The 17638-nt window shown below is 31.4% G+C and overlaps 1 protein-coding gene across 1 annotated transcript; it reads left to right on the forward strand.

The window, feature by feature from the left end:
• Positions 1-2112: 2112 nt before the first annotated feature.
• On the forward strand, positions 2113-13613 carry LOC18053028 (G-type lectin S-receptor-like serine/threonine-protein kinase RLK1). Its single transcript, XM_024190665.1, has 3 exons — positions 2113-2177; positions 3871-3890; positions 11245-13613. The coding sequence occupies exons 1-3, from the start codon at positions 2125-2127 to the stop codon at positions 13611-13613; spliced, it is 2442 nt and encodes an 813-aa protein (XP_024046433.1). The 5' UTR covers positions 2113-2124.
• The last annotated feature ends 4025 nt before the right edge of the window (positions 13614-17638 follow it).

Genomic DNA, 17638 nt, shown 5'->3' on the forward strand with positions numbered 1-17638 from the left:
CCCTTGATGTTTCTTTATTTTCTATAATTGAGGGAGTATTTGTCTCCTTCCATCTCTTCTACATCTATTTTTTATCCTTTCTAGAGTTGTATTTATTTCTTTTAATAGCAACAAGTGGTTATCAAACTCATATAGATCTATAAATTCAGAATATATTTCTGGTCCTAAATTTATTAATCCTATTCTTTCTTGCTCTAATAAGTCTATTTTTTGATTTATTAAATTTATATATGTACTTACTATATTTTCCCATCCTAGATGCATATGATCTGTGCTGTTTATTAATTCCTGTATTGTGTTAACTGCTTGGTTCATAATGTTTCAGTTTTATACCAATATATTAAGAATTGTATAAATTTATCAATAAATTTCATTTTCTTTTCTATCAATATTTCTCCTCCCGTGGTATCTATATTTCTTTCTATAAGTTCTTCAGTTAATTCCATTTCTATATTTCTTATATTATTTTTATCAGTTTTTAAAGCTTTTATCAAATTCTTTATCTCCTCTTTATTATATACCTTTAATGTATACAGACTATTAACTATTGACTGTATTGGGTCCATAACTGTTTTTATGGCTCTGATACCATCTTTGCACTGTGTGCATAAAAAAAAAAAACTAATATTAACAAATTAATAAAAAATAAAAATAAACCAAAAAGGTAAAGAATGAAAATATGACTAAACAAAAAATAATAGAATAACGAATTACAGAAACTAAAAACATAAAAAATGTTTGTTCTATAAGGTATACATATCATAGCTATTACTGTTATTTCTTACATATAAGGCAGTAACTTGTTCTCCTTCTATAATTCTAGGTATATTATTAAGAAAACTAGGGAAATAAAAATCATAATAATTATTATTAGTTTCTAAAATATATGCAGGATTATTAGTCATATCATAAAATAATTCTATCTGTATAAAGTATATATTATTATTTATTATACTAAAATAGTATCTAATTTCCCTTTGGGTATCTATTTTTATAAAATATTCTAATTACAGGTACGTGGCTTGTTATCCCAAAGTGCAGAGGATACTAACGCCCAATAGGGATCGTCTATCCAATTTACGTTATGGGTTGCTTGCCGATATACCTTATAACCAGTTTATTTGTCTTATTTTACTAGATTCCTATATTTCAAGTTCTTCGTTATCTGAATTTTCAACGTAATTTATATATGATGGTCCAATTTCTCGACTTCCATGTTCTATATATGCCAAAGCTATGTCAATTCCTTGTTCTATTGTTAACATAATTATATTATGTTTTAAATTATCTGTTTCGATTTGGTTTATAATTTTTCTTTTTATTTCTTTTGGTAAATTAAGAGTATATACTGCTAGTAGATCTTCTGTTCTAACTAGCTCTGTTTTACTTAAAAGATATGAACTTTGTTTAAAAGATCCTAAGTTAAAGTCTATTATCATCATATAGTCATTATATGTTATTCTAGTGCTAGAGTTTATCATATATTCTTTAGAATTCCCAAGTAAAATATCGTTATTCATGTTTAAATTGACAGCTCTTCTTCCATAAATCTCCTCATCATCAATCATCAACAAACTTCCACCAACAGATAAGGTTTGAGAATTATTACCTAGAGTTGTTCTTATTTCTCTGCCTTCCGATCCTTTTCCAGTGACCTTCAGCCTGGTTGTCCTTATTCCCTCAACGGCCTCCTTGCCTCAACGGGATCAGCGGACTCGAGCGGCCTTACTGTATGGATTTTGATCGTTATGCTCGGAAATTTTGAACAAATTTAGGTTTCTTTTTCCTTTCTATGGTGTTGTTTTGTTTATGATTTCTGATGCCTTGATTTCTGGATTTTGAGCTGAAGAGTTGTTTAGTTCTTCATTTTTGAGAGAGTTTTTGGAAAAGATTGATTTCGTAATGGAAGCTCTGAGAGCCTTCTTTCTCCTTTCTTTTATTTTATAATAAAAAAAATTACATTCTTGCCCTCTTATGTTTGGGACTTTTACAATATTGCCTTCGTTCTATTACATTATTGCCCTTCTATGATTGGGCTTCTTACATCATTGCTGACGTTACATATCACTTACTTTAGCATTTAGTATTTTTGACATTTTCCTTATTTTGTCGGGCATCTTCTTTATGCTTTTGTCGGGCATCTTCTTTATGCTTTTGTCGGGCATCTTCTTTATGCTGTCTGCCACTTCTTATCAGGCATCTTCTTTATGCTGTCTGCCACTTCCATGAGTTGAAAAGCTTGTTCCATAGTTTTACTGCTACTGGGAAAACGCATAGTGCTTATTTCATTGATGAAGTCTAATAGCAGATTTGACGGTGTATGGCTGTCTTCAGATGTTATGAGAATGTAGTTCTGGAATTTAATGATGGTTCTGAAGTTTCTTTTGTATAAATCCTTAGCTATGCTCCATATAGCCTTTATTCCTCTGGCTCTTCGTGTTCTGATCCACGGTTCGTTTATGTGTGGAACATTTGTATAATCTGTCCCAACTTCGACCTTGAAATTCTTAGTGAGATGACCTATAGAGATCATATAAAAGGCTTGATATTCTACGTTCTGATAGTATTCTGGGCTTATGGTGTAGAATTTTAGGTATATGGGTCTTTTTTGGGCGAACCTTGATACTTCTTTTATTAACAAGTCATCAAGACTGGCTATCTCCTGAAGATTTATATCTGGATAAACTAGATCTAAATACCCGTATTTCGCTATTTTTCCAACAAGGAGTGGGTCTGCTCCTTTTGTAGCAATCATTCTTGGATACATATTTTTTCCTGGTGCTTTGAAAATTGTATTCTTGTGGGAACAAGTGGAGTATACCCATGTAGAAAATTGTTTATATTCTTCTTCTTTTGAATTCAGGGGTTTCTCCTCTTCTTCTGTATAAGGATTGTTTATTTCTATGAACTTTTTTGGAAGTTCTGATTTTGGAGACTCGACTTCTATGGATATGACTTTATTAGGAATTGGGTCAGAGATTGGTTTATCTTCTCTGAAGGGTCCACTACTGCTTCCGATATTTATTGGGTTAATGTTTATTGGGCTCGTGTTTATAGAGAGAGCTTTTGTTAGGTCGTCTATGTATGACTCTAACAAATTTACTCCTTTTTCATGAGCCTCAGAAGCTTCTTTCAAATAGTTTATTGCATCAATTATATCAGATGCTTCTGTTTTGAGCCTTTGTATCTCAGCTTCTATTTTCCCGATGATTCTATTAACTTCGGGATTCATTCTCCAAATTCTATGTTCCTGCTTAAGAAATCTGCAAGAAAATTGTTAATTCCTTTTATATGGACAATTTTGAAATTATAATATGACAAATAAACTTGCCATCTATGCAATCTTCTATACTGAGGTTCATTTGGTAAAATTCTATTAATAAGGGAGTTTACCTGAGAATTATCAGTTTCTACAGTAAATTGTTTTTGGAGCAAAAATAATGAGAATTTTTTAATCCCTTTGTATATTGCAAGGAGTTCTTTTTCATGTACAGGATAATTAACCTGAGCTTGGTTAAACGTTCCACTGGTGTATCGACAAATTTCATTTATATCGGTTTTGAGTATTGCTCCCCAATATAGGTCAGACGCATCTGTTTGTATTACTAATCTATCTTTTTCATCTGGTAGTCTTAAAGTCGGAAGGTTTTTACATTCTTCTTTTAAATTTTTTACAGTTTTTGTATGTTCCTCATTCCATCCCCTAGTATTATTTTTTCTTAATAATTTTTGGAGTATATTTCTCTTTTTTGATAGGTCTTTTATAAATCCTTCTGCATAATTCAAACATCCCAAGAATTTTTGTATTTGTTGTTTATTTTCTAATTTATCTGGAAACTCAATTATTTTTCTTCCTATATGGCTCTGGAGTTTGATTCCTTGTTTATCAAGTATCATTCCTAAAAATTCTATTTTCTTATGTTCTATTACTGCTTTTTTACTAGACAGTACTATCCCTTCTCTTATACATGTATTTGCAAATTCTTTCAAATGGTGTCTATGTTCTTCTATTGTCTCTGAAGCTATCAATATATCATCAACATAGACTATAATGTAATTGTAGTCTTTAAATATTTTATCCATCCTACTTTGGAAAATTTGTGGAGCATTTTTTAATCCAAAGGGCATTACTAACCATTCATAATGACCTTGTGGGGTACTAAAAGCTGTGTATGGGATACTATCGTTTTCCATTTTTATTTGCCAAAATCCTGACTTACAATCAAATTTTGAATAATATGTTTTATTTTTTACAAGATTTATCAGTACTTCCTTATTTGGGAGAAAATATCCATCAAATTTTGTATATTTATTTAGTTCTTTGTAATTTATTACCATTCTTGCTTTTCCTCTAACCTGTTCTGCTCTTTTCCTGACCATAAAAGCTGGGCTATTATGCGGGCTATTACTGTTTCTAATAAGTTTTAAATTTAATAATTCTTTTATTTGAATTTTAAATTCTTCTCTATCTTCTTCTGTATACATCATAGGTTTAAGTCTTATAATCCTATTTTCAATTAATTCTATTTTTGCTCTAGGATGATCTGGTTTCCATAATGCTAAAGGATTTTCTTTATAAACTTGCTCAAGCTGTGATTTTATTGTTTCTAATTGTATATTATAACTTTGTCCTTTTTGGATTAAATAATGTTTTTCATAAATATACTTATCACCACGCTGGGCTGGCTGAACTCTGTAGGGTTTGAACTCGCGAGGGATGCGTAGAATATGATTACAAGGGGTTTTTAAAGTGATCATATAGGGTGTTTGTTGGTAATATTGGAACTGCTGTATGAAGTCATTTCCTAAAAGGATATCACAATCCATATTATTGTATTGGAATATTTGGTTAATACGTACTACTTTACTTCCTAGTAAGATTTCAAAGTTTAAAATAGATAGATTGATTGACATGTTGTTTATCTCCTGTAATACCAATAATTTTTAATTTTCCATTTGATTCCCATTTATTAGATAAAAAGGATTTCATAATGGTTATTTCACTACCAGTGTCTAACAAAGCACAAGTATCTATATCTTTTTCAGTTATGTTTATTTGTATATATACAGACATAGGGTATTTTACATAAGCTTGTTTTAACATGTGTAACAGATTATTGTTTGGCCTTGGATTAAGAAAGTTATCTTATTAGGTTCAATTTTGTAATACTCTAAATCATTTAAAAAACTATTTCCCAGTACTATATGTTTTTCTGGGTCTGTAGTCATGAATGAGTCTATATAACAGGCTACTATTATTCTAAGTCCTTCTATTATTATGGGGACTTTAACCTCTTGTTTACAAATATGTTTATTCCCATTGAAGTCAGTATACTCATATGGAATTTCCTTTTCTTTTACTAAGAGTCCTTTATTTTTTGTGTGATTCATGTAATTATGGCTTGTGCCAGTGTCTAATAATATAGGTACTTTTGCTGTGTAATCTATTCCGTTAAAGTATTGTCCAAGTATTTTTATCACATTATTTGTTGGTACTGATTTAATTATTTGCTTATCAGTGTTTAATCTTCTAGAAGAACTTCCTCTTATTAAGGTTCTTCCAGCAAAGCTTATAGGAATAATGGAGTTTTCATTACTATTATTTAAAAATTGTTTTTTATCATCGATATTTAATTCATAAGTTATAGGGATTTTATAATCTTGGATTACAGGTTCTATAAATGTTGCAATATCTTCACAATCTTTATTTATCTCGATGTAAGGTTTGTTACCATATATTTCTCCGTAGTTTGAATTACAGAAACTGTATAAAGCTGAGTAATGTATTGTCATTATTCTATTACCTTCTTTCATTAAATCTTTCTTTAATAGCTTAAAGTGTAAGCTTAATGTTTCGTCTATGTTTTTATCTCTAATATGTACACAATATCTAGGGTGACAAGTAAATAATAATTTAGTATAACATAAATTTCCTTCTATTGTTCCAAGATGTCCTATATTAGGATCTATAAATCTTTGATCATGCAATGATAAAACTATTGGGCTATCTATTCCTTCTTTAAAAAGAGATTTTATTAAGATTTGTATTTCAGCAAGATATACATATTGAATTTTTTCTTTAGTTGACTCACTTTTTATTTTTCTCAGTGCTAAATCTATGGATCTTTTATTTATTAAACTAAATCTAATGTTTCCTTCGGCTTGTGTAATTGTCACAGCTTTTTCTTGTTCATAATATTCATGTAATATTATTCGTTTTCTTTTAAACATATCTCTAAATCTATGGATTATTCCATACTCTGGTTTTTCCATATTTAATTTTAAAAGTTTATTATATTTTTCTTTGTTAAAAGTAGCAACAAGGCTGTATCCACTTTTGTTTTCTTCTTTTTCTATTTCTTCTATATCTTCTATTTTTTCATTATCTAATAACTCTTCTTTATTCTGATTCATTTTCAGATTCTTCTGCCATATAAACTTCCTCTCCTATATAATCAGATAAATTATTTATTTCTTCTAAGTCACTTTCTATATTTTCAAAATCTTCTTTTAAGAGTTTAACTTTTTTCTTTCTTGTACAATCTGTACTTATATGCCCTATTTCTCCACAATTCCAACATTTACATTTGGACTTATCTAATATTTTTCTCTGGTTTTTATATTTTCTTTTATAATATTTTCTTCCTGATTTTTTATATTTTTTCTTAAAATTATTATATTTTTTATATCTCTTTTCTTTATTATAAGATTTTTTTCGTTTTTTATGGGGTACATAACATCCCCATTGGGTAGGCATATCTGTCTTTTCACAACATATTTTTGTTATATTTTTACTCTTTTTTATTAAACTTCTTTGGATACAAATTTCACTTAATCTGTTATTTAAAAATCTAATCCTAGATCCTAATGTATCTGGGATTCTACTATCGCTTTTATTAGTATGTTTTTCATATTCATTTATAAAATATCCATTCCATGGATAAGGTAATTTAGAATAATATAAATTTTTATAAATGTTCTGGTCTTCATGACTCATGAATTGTGTATAATAATATTTACTAAATTCACATGTATATTCTTTTACAAAACACATATTACAGATTGTTAGGTTTATTAATTTCATTCTAGCATTTAATTTATCATTTTTTGCTTCATTTTCTGTATTTTGTAACCAATCTTCTCCTAAGAATTCACTAGCAATATATTCGATTATTCTTTCTATTCCTAATCCCTTATCTTTTCCTAATGCTATTTTGGTTGAATCTCTTATTAATTTTTGTGTATCTTCACTTAATCCTTTCCACCAATTAAATACATTTCCTGTAAAACTTGCTATTAGAATATCTGTTAATATATTTATTTTTTCTTCTTCAGTGTCTACATTCCAATCATCTTTAGATCCATTGAATATAAAAAATAACTTCATTTGCATTCCCCATTCTACTAAAGCTTTTCGGGGGTCTATTTTGCAATCTAAGTCTAAAAATGTACCTGCATTGCTTATTGGCATCAAATGGTCATTATTAGGTTGGTAATCTTTTTTCCAAGGGGTATTTTTAATGGGTGGATAGTATTCATAAAAAGGTCTATTTTTCTTTTTATTTGTTTCATATCTGTGGCTGGGTTCTCCAATATCAGGTTTCAATTCTGGACCTCCAGCGAAATTCATCTTTATTTGATATTCTTTTTCAAATTCTTCTAAATCACTAAGGTTAATATCACTAAATTTTTCTGTTAATTCTTCTAATGTATTTTCCATTATTCTGTGTCACTAGGTGTACTTTCTTTTATCTCTAATTTTTCTTTTCCCTTTTCTTCTCTTTTTAATTCTGCTTTTAACTTTTCTGATTCCTCTAATATTTTTGGATACTGGGTTTTTATAAACCAGTCATCATAGCTTCCTGGTTGAGGTTTTGTCATATGTTTTTCAATGCTCGTCCCTATTATTCCTGATTTTATTATTTCAAGTTTCTCAACTTTTTTATTTTTCTTTCGACTTATCTGAATTGTTGATAATTCTATTTTTATTTTTCCTATTTCCTGTTTTATTTCTCTCATTTCCTCTTTAAGATTTAAAAGTATTTCTTTTAATTCAATTAATGTAGTTTCCATAAAATGTAGGGGTACTAACAGCTATTTTTACCTTTGAGTGTATGTTACATCCAATCGTAACATAGGGTTAGCCTTATTAGATTTATGACATGGATTCCTTTGAAATTTTAATTGCTAAAAGATCACTTTGTCATGTAAAAATAAAGTAAAAAAGAAACAAATGTTGGCATAGAAAATTAATGGAAATATATTCTATGAGGGTGACTTGTCTTGTTACCTTCCAATTATTTCCTCCCTTTCTTTTCTTGAACTTCTCCTTGACTATGGTCTCAATCTTCTCGTTGCTACTATATTTATGAGAGGCCTTATGTCCTTATTGAATTTGGGTTATATGTTCGGAACAGATTGATTGATCACAGGTATGGCAGTATATATGGAAGTGGTTGCTCACACTCAAATCTAATTTCCAACATTTTTGTTTCCCTATTATGTATGATTAATAGCAAACTTCCTATAGAGACTTTATGTTAACCGGTCCATTGAGGCATAATTACTCGATTTTCTTTATGTGTCAACATTGATTAACCTAGGTACATATATGAAGTGAGAAATTACGTATTTACATTTTAGATTAACTTGCACCTTGATTGTCTTGATTTCATATATATGGTGCATATCCTTGTCAATCACTATTTTTAATAACCATATTTGATAAGTCAATTGAATTTCTTGAAAGCATAGTTGGCACAAAGTATTGTTACAGCCTTCTTTTAGCAATAAAACTAGCATTTCTTAACTATTGGAAGCATACATATATGTTCAGCAATGACTAAGGTGGGATATGATCTGCGCCCTCGACACAAGGGGAGAGCAATTAAAATAAAAAGCTTGGACTGTGTTCGTAATGATGACAACAATCTGAGCTCCGAAGCCAACGAGGATGGTGACATACTCATCACTGATATGCTTAATGAGGAGAAGAAGAGGAAGCTCAAGGCCAATCTTGAGAAGAAGTCCACCAATACTAAGAAGCCTTAAAAGAGCTCAAGATTGAGAATATGATGCCCATATGAATCTAGGGATTTATGCTTAATTCTGTTATCAATAAATGCTGCATGCGGATGTTATGCTAGCTTGTGTCTGCTTAATTAGGGTTTGCTTGATATATGGTGCAATTGTTATTAAGGGTAAAATATACTTGGATTAAAAAAATATGGCTTTTTGTGCTATGGATTAAATCTTTGATGGATATATATATATATATTTGTGTTATTTATTGATCTTTCTTCTGGTTTGGTTTTTGCATATATGTACTGTAGTTTGGTGATCAACTAAGCCTTGTTATTTCTTAACACTAGGAATGGCAATAATCAGCGTACTAACCACGACATCATTTTGGCCAACTGATGTTTTTTTTTTGTGGCCGAATTCCGAAAGATGTTTGTACTTTTATTCCTGAATAAATTCCAATTTCACATTTTATGTATTTTTAAAGCAATGCAAGACGTGTCAATTAAACTGAAATTAGGACATGCTTGAAGAAAAAACTTTTCATTAATGAATGAAAGAAATAATTAATCAAGTTGAAAAACCACATATTCATGCATGCCTGACAAGTTTTAAGATGTTTATGTCATCAACCGAAGTCAAACGTATGAATGAAAAAGGGTATAGGATTGACTAGCTAGTTTAGATTATAAGGATTCAAGGAAAATCCAAATCAAGCCGAACGGAATCAATTCAGTTCGATATTTTGCTTTTTATTCTTTGGCCAATTGGGATTTTGTGCTGTATGGTTTGGTTTGGTATGGTGTATATTTTTAAATAGAGTATATTGTAGAGCTTTTATTAGTAAAATTTTTATTAGTAGAGTTTTCATAAAAAAAAAAAATAATTGTTTGGTTGTCAATAAAAACTTTTGTAAAAATTATAAAATTATTTTAATAAATAAATTATTTAAAGTTATGTTATGAAAGAAATGAAATATGATTAATATTTTAAACATTCAAACATTTTAAAAAGTTTTAAATCTCTACCTTAAGAGCCCAAAATTTAGGATTTTACTAGTAGAAGTAAAATATATAGCTTATTTAATTTTTAAAATCTTTACTGAAAAACAACCAAAGCATTAAAATTTTTTTGATGAAAACTTATGAAATTAAATAAGTACTTATGAACATTAAATAAATAATATCAAATAGGTACTTAATAGAGACAAAATAACTTATTTAATTTTAAAAAACTCAACTAAAAAAACAACCAAATAACAAAAAAAATATATTTGTGGCTATTAGATAAGGTATATTAAATAGGCACTAAGTTTAATAAATAAAGCAAGTTAATTTCATTTCATAACACATAAATGAATGAATTTCGTTTTACAGTATGTGCTCAAAAGCTGGCTAATTCATTTTCGCTATAATTTTTGTCAGACCTATAGGGTTTTTACTCTCCTGGGTGGCCCTATATTAAAAACGTTGTTGTGAGATTGTTGTCGCGTGTTACAAGTGTTTTCTAACTTGTAAGACGAGTTTTTTTGGAAAAGAAAATTAAGCTATAAGACAAAATACACGGCGGAGAAACTTAACATAAGGCAGGGGGGGGGGGTGGAAATTGCTGAAATGTCATGTTTGATTGTAACATTTACTGAGTAGTAGTCATCAAGTCATCAACAACACTTTTTATTTAAAGGCCAAATATATCCTCTATTCTAAAATTTCCTCCTACCTTATTCTTGATGTGGAGGGCTTGAATCTTCATGTGATGTGAGAGTTTATTTATTTGTTATTTTCTTTTATTTTAGATTTCAGTTAAATTTCAATTTTGATACGTTGATGCCGGTTTTAAAAAACATTGACTGACTGGAAATGCAATTAAGGCGGGAAAAAATGCACTCAGCTATGACTTCCGCTTAATTGACTTTGATTAATCAAAGGGTTTTTATATCCACTTTGGTCCTTGACTTTAATGTTGCTGGCCCATTATCGAGGCAAGATAATTCAAAGATAGAAAGAAGCAAAGTCTAGCAATTGATAATAACTTTGACATGTGGATAATATATGTAATTTTACCTTTCTATTTTTTGACTTGTAAATGTTTCCCTCCTCTCTGTTCTCATTTCATGATTTATTTTTTGACTTGAAGTGCTTCTCCAAATAGCTACTGCAATGGCTTCTGCTAAATCGTACTCCATATTCTTACTATTTCTGCTTCCATATGATTTACATTTAGCCACTGCTCAAAACAATGGAACTGTACCTGTGGGCGCAACTCTTACAGCAGGCACTGACAGCTCTCCATGGCTTTCTCCTTCTGGTGATTTTGCATTTGGATTTCACCAGCTGGATGAAGAAAACAACATCAATGATCTCTTCTTGCTTTCAATATTTTACAACAAGATACCTGAAAAAACTGTTGTCTGGTACACAGATAATAAAGATCAAAATCCTGCTGTCCCAAGAGGATCACAAGTAAAGCTTACTGCTGATCAAGGGATAGTGCTTAATGATCCTCAAGGCAAACAAGTTTGGGGCTCTAAAATTGATATTGGTGCAGTCGCTGTTGGCCATATGAATGATACAGGCAATTTTGTGCTTGTAAGCAGCAGCACTAACAGGTTATGGGACAGCTTCAGCAATCCTACGGATACATTGCTGCCAGGGCAAATGATGGAGACTGAACAAGGGCTTTTTTGTCGAAAATCGGAGACCAATTTCTCGCGAGGTCGGTTCCAATTTCGCTTGCTTAAAAAAGGTAATCTCGTGCTCAATATTGCAAATTTGCCTACTGATCTTGCCTATGATGCTTACTACAGTAGTGGTACTTATGATTCTACAAACTCATCAAATTCTGGTTACCAAGTGATGTTAAATGAGTCTGGTTACATGTACATATTGAGAAGAAATAGCCAGAGGTTTGATCTCACAAAAGGAAGAGTAGTCCCTGCTGCAGACTTTTACCATAGAGCGACTCTAAATTTTGATGGCGTTTTCGCGCAATATTTTTATCCAAAGAATGGTAATGGAAACTGGTCTGTTGTCTGGTCTGAGCCTGAAAATATTTGTGTTAATATTGGAGGAGGCTTGGGAAGTGGTGCTTGTGGATATAACAGTATTTGCACCTTAGATAGTGATCGAAGGCCAATGTGTGCATGCCCGAAAGGGTATTCTTTACTTGATGAGAATGACAGGTACGGAAGCTGTAAACCAGATTTTGAATTGAGCTGCTGGGGAGGAGGGCAGGGTTATAACAAAGAATTGTTTGACTTTCATGAGGTCAAAAATATAGATTGGTCTCAGTCAGACTACGAGCGTTTCAAGCCCTATAATGAAGTGCAGTGCAAAAACTCTTGCTTGAGTGATTGTTTCTGTGCTGCGGTCATTTTTGAAGACGATAGCTGCTGCTTCAAGAAGCTGCCTCTCTCCAATGGCATGACAGATAGCCGTATTACGAGCAAAGCTTTTATAAAATATAAGAATAAAGGTGATGATCCTCCATCAGTCCCTCGTCCTCCGGATCCTGACGACAAGAAGAAAAGGAAGATGATGAATGCCACAGGATCAGTACTCTTAGGAAGCTCCGTGTTTGTGAATTTTGCAATGGTTTGTGGAGTTGGTCTTGGTTTTTTCTTCATCTATAAGAAGAAATGGATAAGAAACAGTCCAGGCGATGGCACCGTTGAAACAAATTTGCGTTGTTTTAGCTACAAAGCGCTTGAGGAAGCTACAGATAACTTCAAGGAAGAAGTCGGCAGAGGATCTTTTGGTATTGTTTACAAAGGTGTAATTGAAACAACAAGAACAAGTACTACTGCAGTTGCAGTCAAGAAATTGGATAGAGTGTTTCAAGATGGTGAAAAAGAATTCAAGAATGAAGTCGTCGTGATTGGCCAGACTCATCACAAGAATCTTGTTCGGTTGTTAGGGTTCTGTGACGAAGGACAGAACAGGTTGTTGGTGTATGAGTTCTTGAATAATGGAACATTAGCAAGTTTCCTTTTCGGAAACTTGAAGCCTAGTTGGAACCTGAGAACTAACATTGCATTTCAGATTGCAAGAGGGCTTCTGTACCTACATGAAGATTGCAGCTCTCAGATCATCCATTGTGATATAAAGCCTCAGAATATATTGCTTGATGATCACTACAATGCTCGGATATCGGACTTTGGTTTGGCAAAGCTTTTGACACTGAATCAGAGCAAAACTATTAAGACAGCTATAAGAGGAACAAAGGGGTATGTTGCTCCTGAATGGTATAGGAAGTCAACAATCACAGCAAAGGTTGATGTGTACAGCTTTGGCGTTTTGTTGCTGGAAATCATTTCTTGTAGGAAAAGTTTTGATATTGAAATGGGTGAGGAGTATGCAATTTTAACAGATTGGGCTTTTGATTGCTACAGAAATGGGAAATTGGATGATTTGGTTGAGGGAGACATGGAAGCCATGAATGATATAAAATGTGTAGAGAAGCTTGTGATGGTTTCCATTTGGTGCATTCAAGAGGATCCATCTCTTAGACCGACAATGAGGAAAGTTTCACAGATGCTTGAAGGAGTTGTTGAAGTGGATGTTCCTCCCAATCCATCTCCATTTAGTGGCTAAATGCGCTGATCTTAATTTCTAGGCAATGCGTGTTTGCATCTTTTATTCTTTTTCTTATCCATAATGCTTTGTTGTAAGGTCATTTTATTTGTAATTTCAATCAATCTTAATTTCTTTCTTTGCTTCCAAGTTATGAATAAGTTACAATGTTCAGGTTAGCTGACTTTTCTTGTGTACTCAGGATCTATTTACAGGCTCATATGGCATTCTCCATTTAGATGCACAAACTTTTCCTCATATCAGTTGATAGGTTTTTAGTTTATTATTTCAATTGATGGTGTGTTCTTTTCTTTTATTCTTATGTATTTACTTGTATTTTAAGAGTTTTTGAGTTTTATCATTCTCCTTATGTAATTACTTCTATTTTGATTTATATGACAGGTATGGGTCCTACCTAACCCCTAACCTTTTTAGTGGTTATTTAATAAAAAAAAAGTTACATTGTTCAGCATCACATTGAGCAATTGTTAATTTTGATTGTCTAGATACGTGGTTTGGTTGCTCCGTTGTCGTAATTTAACAAATTTTACAATTTATGTGGTGATTAGATTACCCCAGAATAAAAAGACACCATATGAGTTTTAAATGATAGACATTGGCTTTAAAATATTATGAGTTTTAAATGTCTTGCTTACAAGTGCTTAAAATATTCTATTTTTGAACCTTCTCTTCTTTACCACAACATTCAATACCATATTGTAAGTTGTGGCAAACTGGAAAAACAAAGGGGTGACAGACCAAAACTTGTCGGAGATGAGAAGCAAAAGCCAAAGAGAGGTTGGCCAAAGAGGGAGCATAAATCAATCGACAAGCGGGTACTCTCTTTCTCCTTGGTGGTGTGTGCTGGTGCATTTATGTCATAATTGGAAACAGAAGTCTGATTGGTATCTACAGGAACGAAGTGAAGCAGAAGCGTAAGAGTAGGAGGCAAAGGAAAACTTAATCTCTAGCCAGTCACTATATAATATTTTATGAGTCGTCCTCAACTCATCACATTATCTTTTGTACTTGGAATGAATGTTTTAACGTGTCAGATGCTCAGCTCAGCATGTCTCTATTCGCTGAGAATCTGCCCTGCCATGGCCCATGCCATTACCCTTCTGCGTACATTTCATAGGAAAGTTCGTATATTTTTCAGCTTGTAGACGTGTTTCAAAAGGGTTTAAATTTTAAGGGTGTATAAGAGGAATATGATTAGAATCCGGGTATCAAAATATTTTATGTATATTTCAGAATATAATAAGAGGTTACAACATTCATATGACTCTAAATAAATGTCGCCCCATTAGAACTCCATTTATGCTTTAATCATTTTTGTAAAATAAAATCTCATTATTTTAGGCGAGTACAATTCAAAGATAACAATTTAAATGTTGTGGAAATTCTTCCATCCATTCAAAACTACCACTTGTCTTACACCATCGCAGAATAATTCAAAATGTCTAATATTCCATTTTGTCACTAACCTAATCGTTAAAACTTCTAATTGCCAATTCCAAATCTTCCTATCTTTTTTTGTTTTTTTCCAATCAAATCATTTTGGCCCCCTTTTTTTCGTTTCCAAACAAACATCAACTTGAGAAATCCGAGCAATTAAAAAAAAAAAACTCAATTAGTAGTCAGATCCAGCTGTAAAAATAATATATCTCACATACATCTCCACATCTTTTGTTTTCTTCACTAATTAGGTGAAACTAAGAATACTGCCGCTAGAGGGAGGCTCAAAATCCCTCTCAAACTTTAATTTTTTAACGGTGATCATAATTTTAATCGTGACCTTTGTACAATAATTTTGTTTTTAAGCCTCGAAACTCGAAATTATACATTTACATGTTAATATAGTCAAAGCTAAATTATTATTATTATTATTATTATTATTATTATTATTATTATTTTCTTCTAACTAACCCCCTCCAATAGAAATATCAAAATCATTTTTTAGTAGTATTACGCGCGCGCACATATAAAGGAAAAAAATTATAATTTTGATTCACCTGATCTAAATGGAATAAACTATTTCAGAATCGATAGTCTGTAAATTGGTTTAAACATTTTTTATATATGCTTTATTGCATAATTTTCTACACAGGTCGATATAACCGACAAATTAATAAAGTGTTGTTACAGATTAGTCACAAAAAAATCAAGTTTATTATTATTATTTAACTAAGATTTGTCGTGAAGGTCATGTTAATTTGACAATAATCACAGTATTGAATAAAACATGACTAATGTTAAAACTCTACTTTCGCAAAATAAGATGTTACAAATCACTAATAATTCAAAATAACTCGGTACGAGTATTGTAATAGTCCAACAAAAACCGAATCACCTGCAATAATGAACTTTCCTAACATACAGATTGCAGTTTGTTTTTCCCATTCAAGATTTATTCTTTGTTTGGATTTTCTTGCCACATTTAGAAAATCCACGTTCAAATCAAAAACTAGGACACGCTTGAGTAAAAATATTGTTTCACTCAAACTCACCTGTACACGATGGCCATAGATCATACACCAAGTGTAACTCATGGGGATGATATAGCTAAGTTGGAAAATCACTAATCGTGCATGCTTGACAAGTTTTTAGATGCACAAAAATCGTCAAGTCGACTGAAAACGTTTCTGTGGGTGCTAATATTTTGTTAAACTAGTAAAATCTTTTGAGATAGTATATCAAACATTTGATGTTCAAATCACACCGCGCAGTATGAACTCAAATAATTAATAAATTTTAAATTGATATAAAAAAGACTTGATGTTCGAATTCAGGTGCTGACGTTAAAAAAAATTCTTTTTTGGAAATATTATTTAGTTGAGTCCGGGTTAAAGTTAGCTTCTAACTTTGTCACTGCTTAGTACGTCAAAAACTTGATTAGACACACATGTGAATCATCGCATTTTAAAAAATTTATGAGAATTTAAATAAACATATATAAAATAAGGACTTATGAGAAAATGCGATTAGTAGAGAAAATGAAATTAGTTCTTATTTTGTTAATTTTATTTTCGTTGCACTGTGAAAATAAAATAAAAGGCTTGTGCATTTTTATTTTGGAAGGTTAACTATTTGTGAGCTTTGTTCATACATGGCGGCTCTAATAGTGTAACACTTGTTAAAAATCATTACCAAATAAGCTGTTGCCACAAAACAATAAATACAAACAAAAGAGAGAAGAAACCGTTACCCCCGTATCATTACATCAAAACTTATCAACTTTTCTCTCACGTTTACTTATAATATTCAGAACCAAATTGATAACAATATAATAATTTTAGTGTAATTGCAAAATGAGGATGAGAAACCGTGACAGATTTGCAAAGGAGCACTCTGGTACTCCATCTGATTCACCATCACATGAATTAGGGGAGATTGAAGTACTGTACTTTAATGTGGTGGACAAAGAGAAACTCAAAGAATTGTCAGTGAAAAAGTACAGTGGCGTGCAAATTTCTATGCCACAACCAAACGTGCAGCAGCCTCGTGCCTCTGATGAGGGGAATTCAAGCAGCAATCAAGAGAATATGCAATTGATTGAAGCAAATTCAAGCCAAATAATGGTTGTTTCTGGAGATTTTGCCCTTCTGGCCTTACATCTCTCTTCTCTCTTTTTGTGTTAATTTGCAGTCTAAAGATGTTATTTTTATTTTCTGAATTAAGCTCATTTTTTATAACATTTTGATCAGATCATCAAAGATTATCTATCATATGGGTTTGATTCATAAATATCTGGGTATCAAACCATAAAGATCTTTGAAGATCTTTGGCATGCAACAATTGATGATAAGTATGTTATTAAAAATTTTGCATGTACTAATTTCTTTCATATATTTTTAACTCTATTGCATAGGGCAACAAAGATGGTGGTGGACCAGAAGATTCAGATAAAGAGAAATCCAATTCCTTGGCCAATAATCAAAAGTAATTTTTGATACTCAAGTTCTATTTTATTTTCATTTTACATTTTTGAAAGTGAATAAGATTACGATCTATGGTTGCATGAATCTGTAAAATTAGTACTATTA

Source organism: Citrus clementina, unplaced genomic scaffold (genome assembly GCF_000493195.1).
Source record: "Citrus clementina cultivar Clemenules unplaced genomic scaffold, Citrus_clementina_v1.0 scaffold_2, whole genome shotgun sequence".
Taxonomy (NCBI): domain Eukaryota; kingdom Viridiplantae; phylum Streptophyta; class Magnoliopsida; order Sapindales; family Rutaceae; genus Citrus; species Citrus x clementina.

Bases quoted from the DNA above. Each gene is read 5' to 3' on its own strand.
- LOC18053028 (XM_024190665.1), top strand. From the start codon at position 2,125: ATGCTTTTGTCGGGCATCTTCTTTATGCTTTTGTCGGGCATCTTCTTT. The intron at 2,178-3,870 runs GTCTGCCACTTC...ATGGCTCTGGAG, and splicing joins TCGGGCATCTTCTTTATGCT to TTTGATTCCTTGTTTATCAA. The intron at 3,891-11,244 runs GTATCATTCCTA...ATTTACATTTAG, and splicing joins TTTGATTCCTTGTTTATCAA to CCACTGCTCAAAACAATGGA.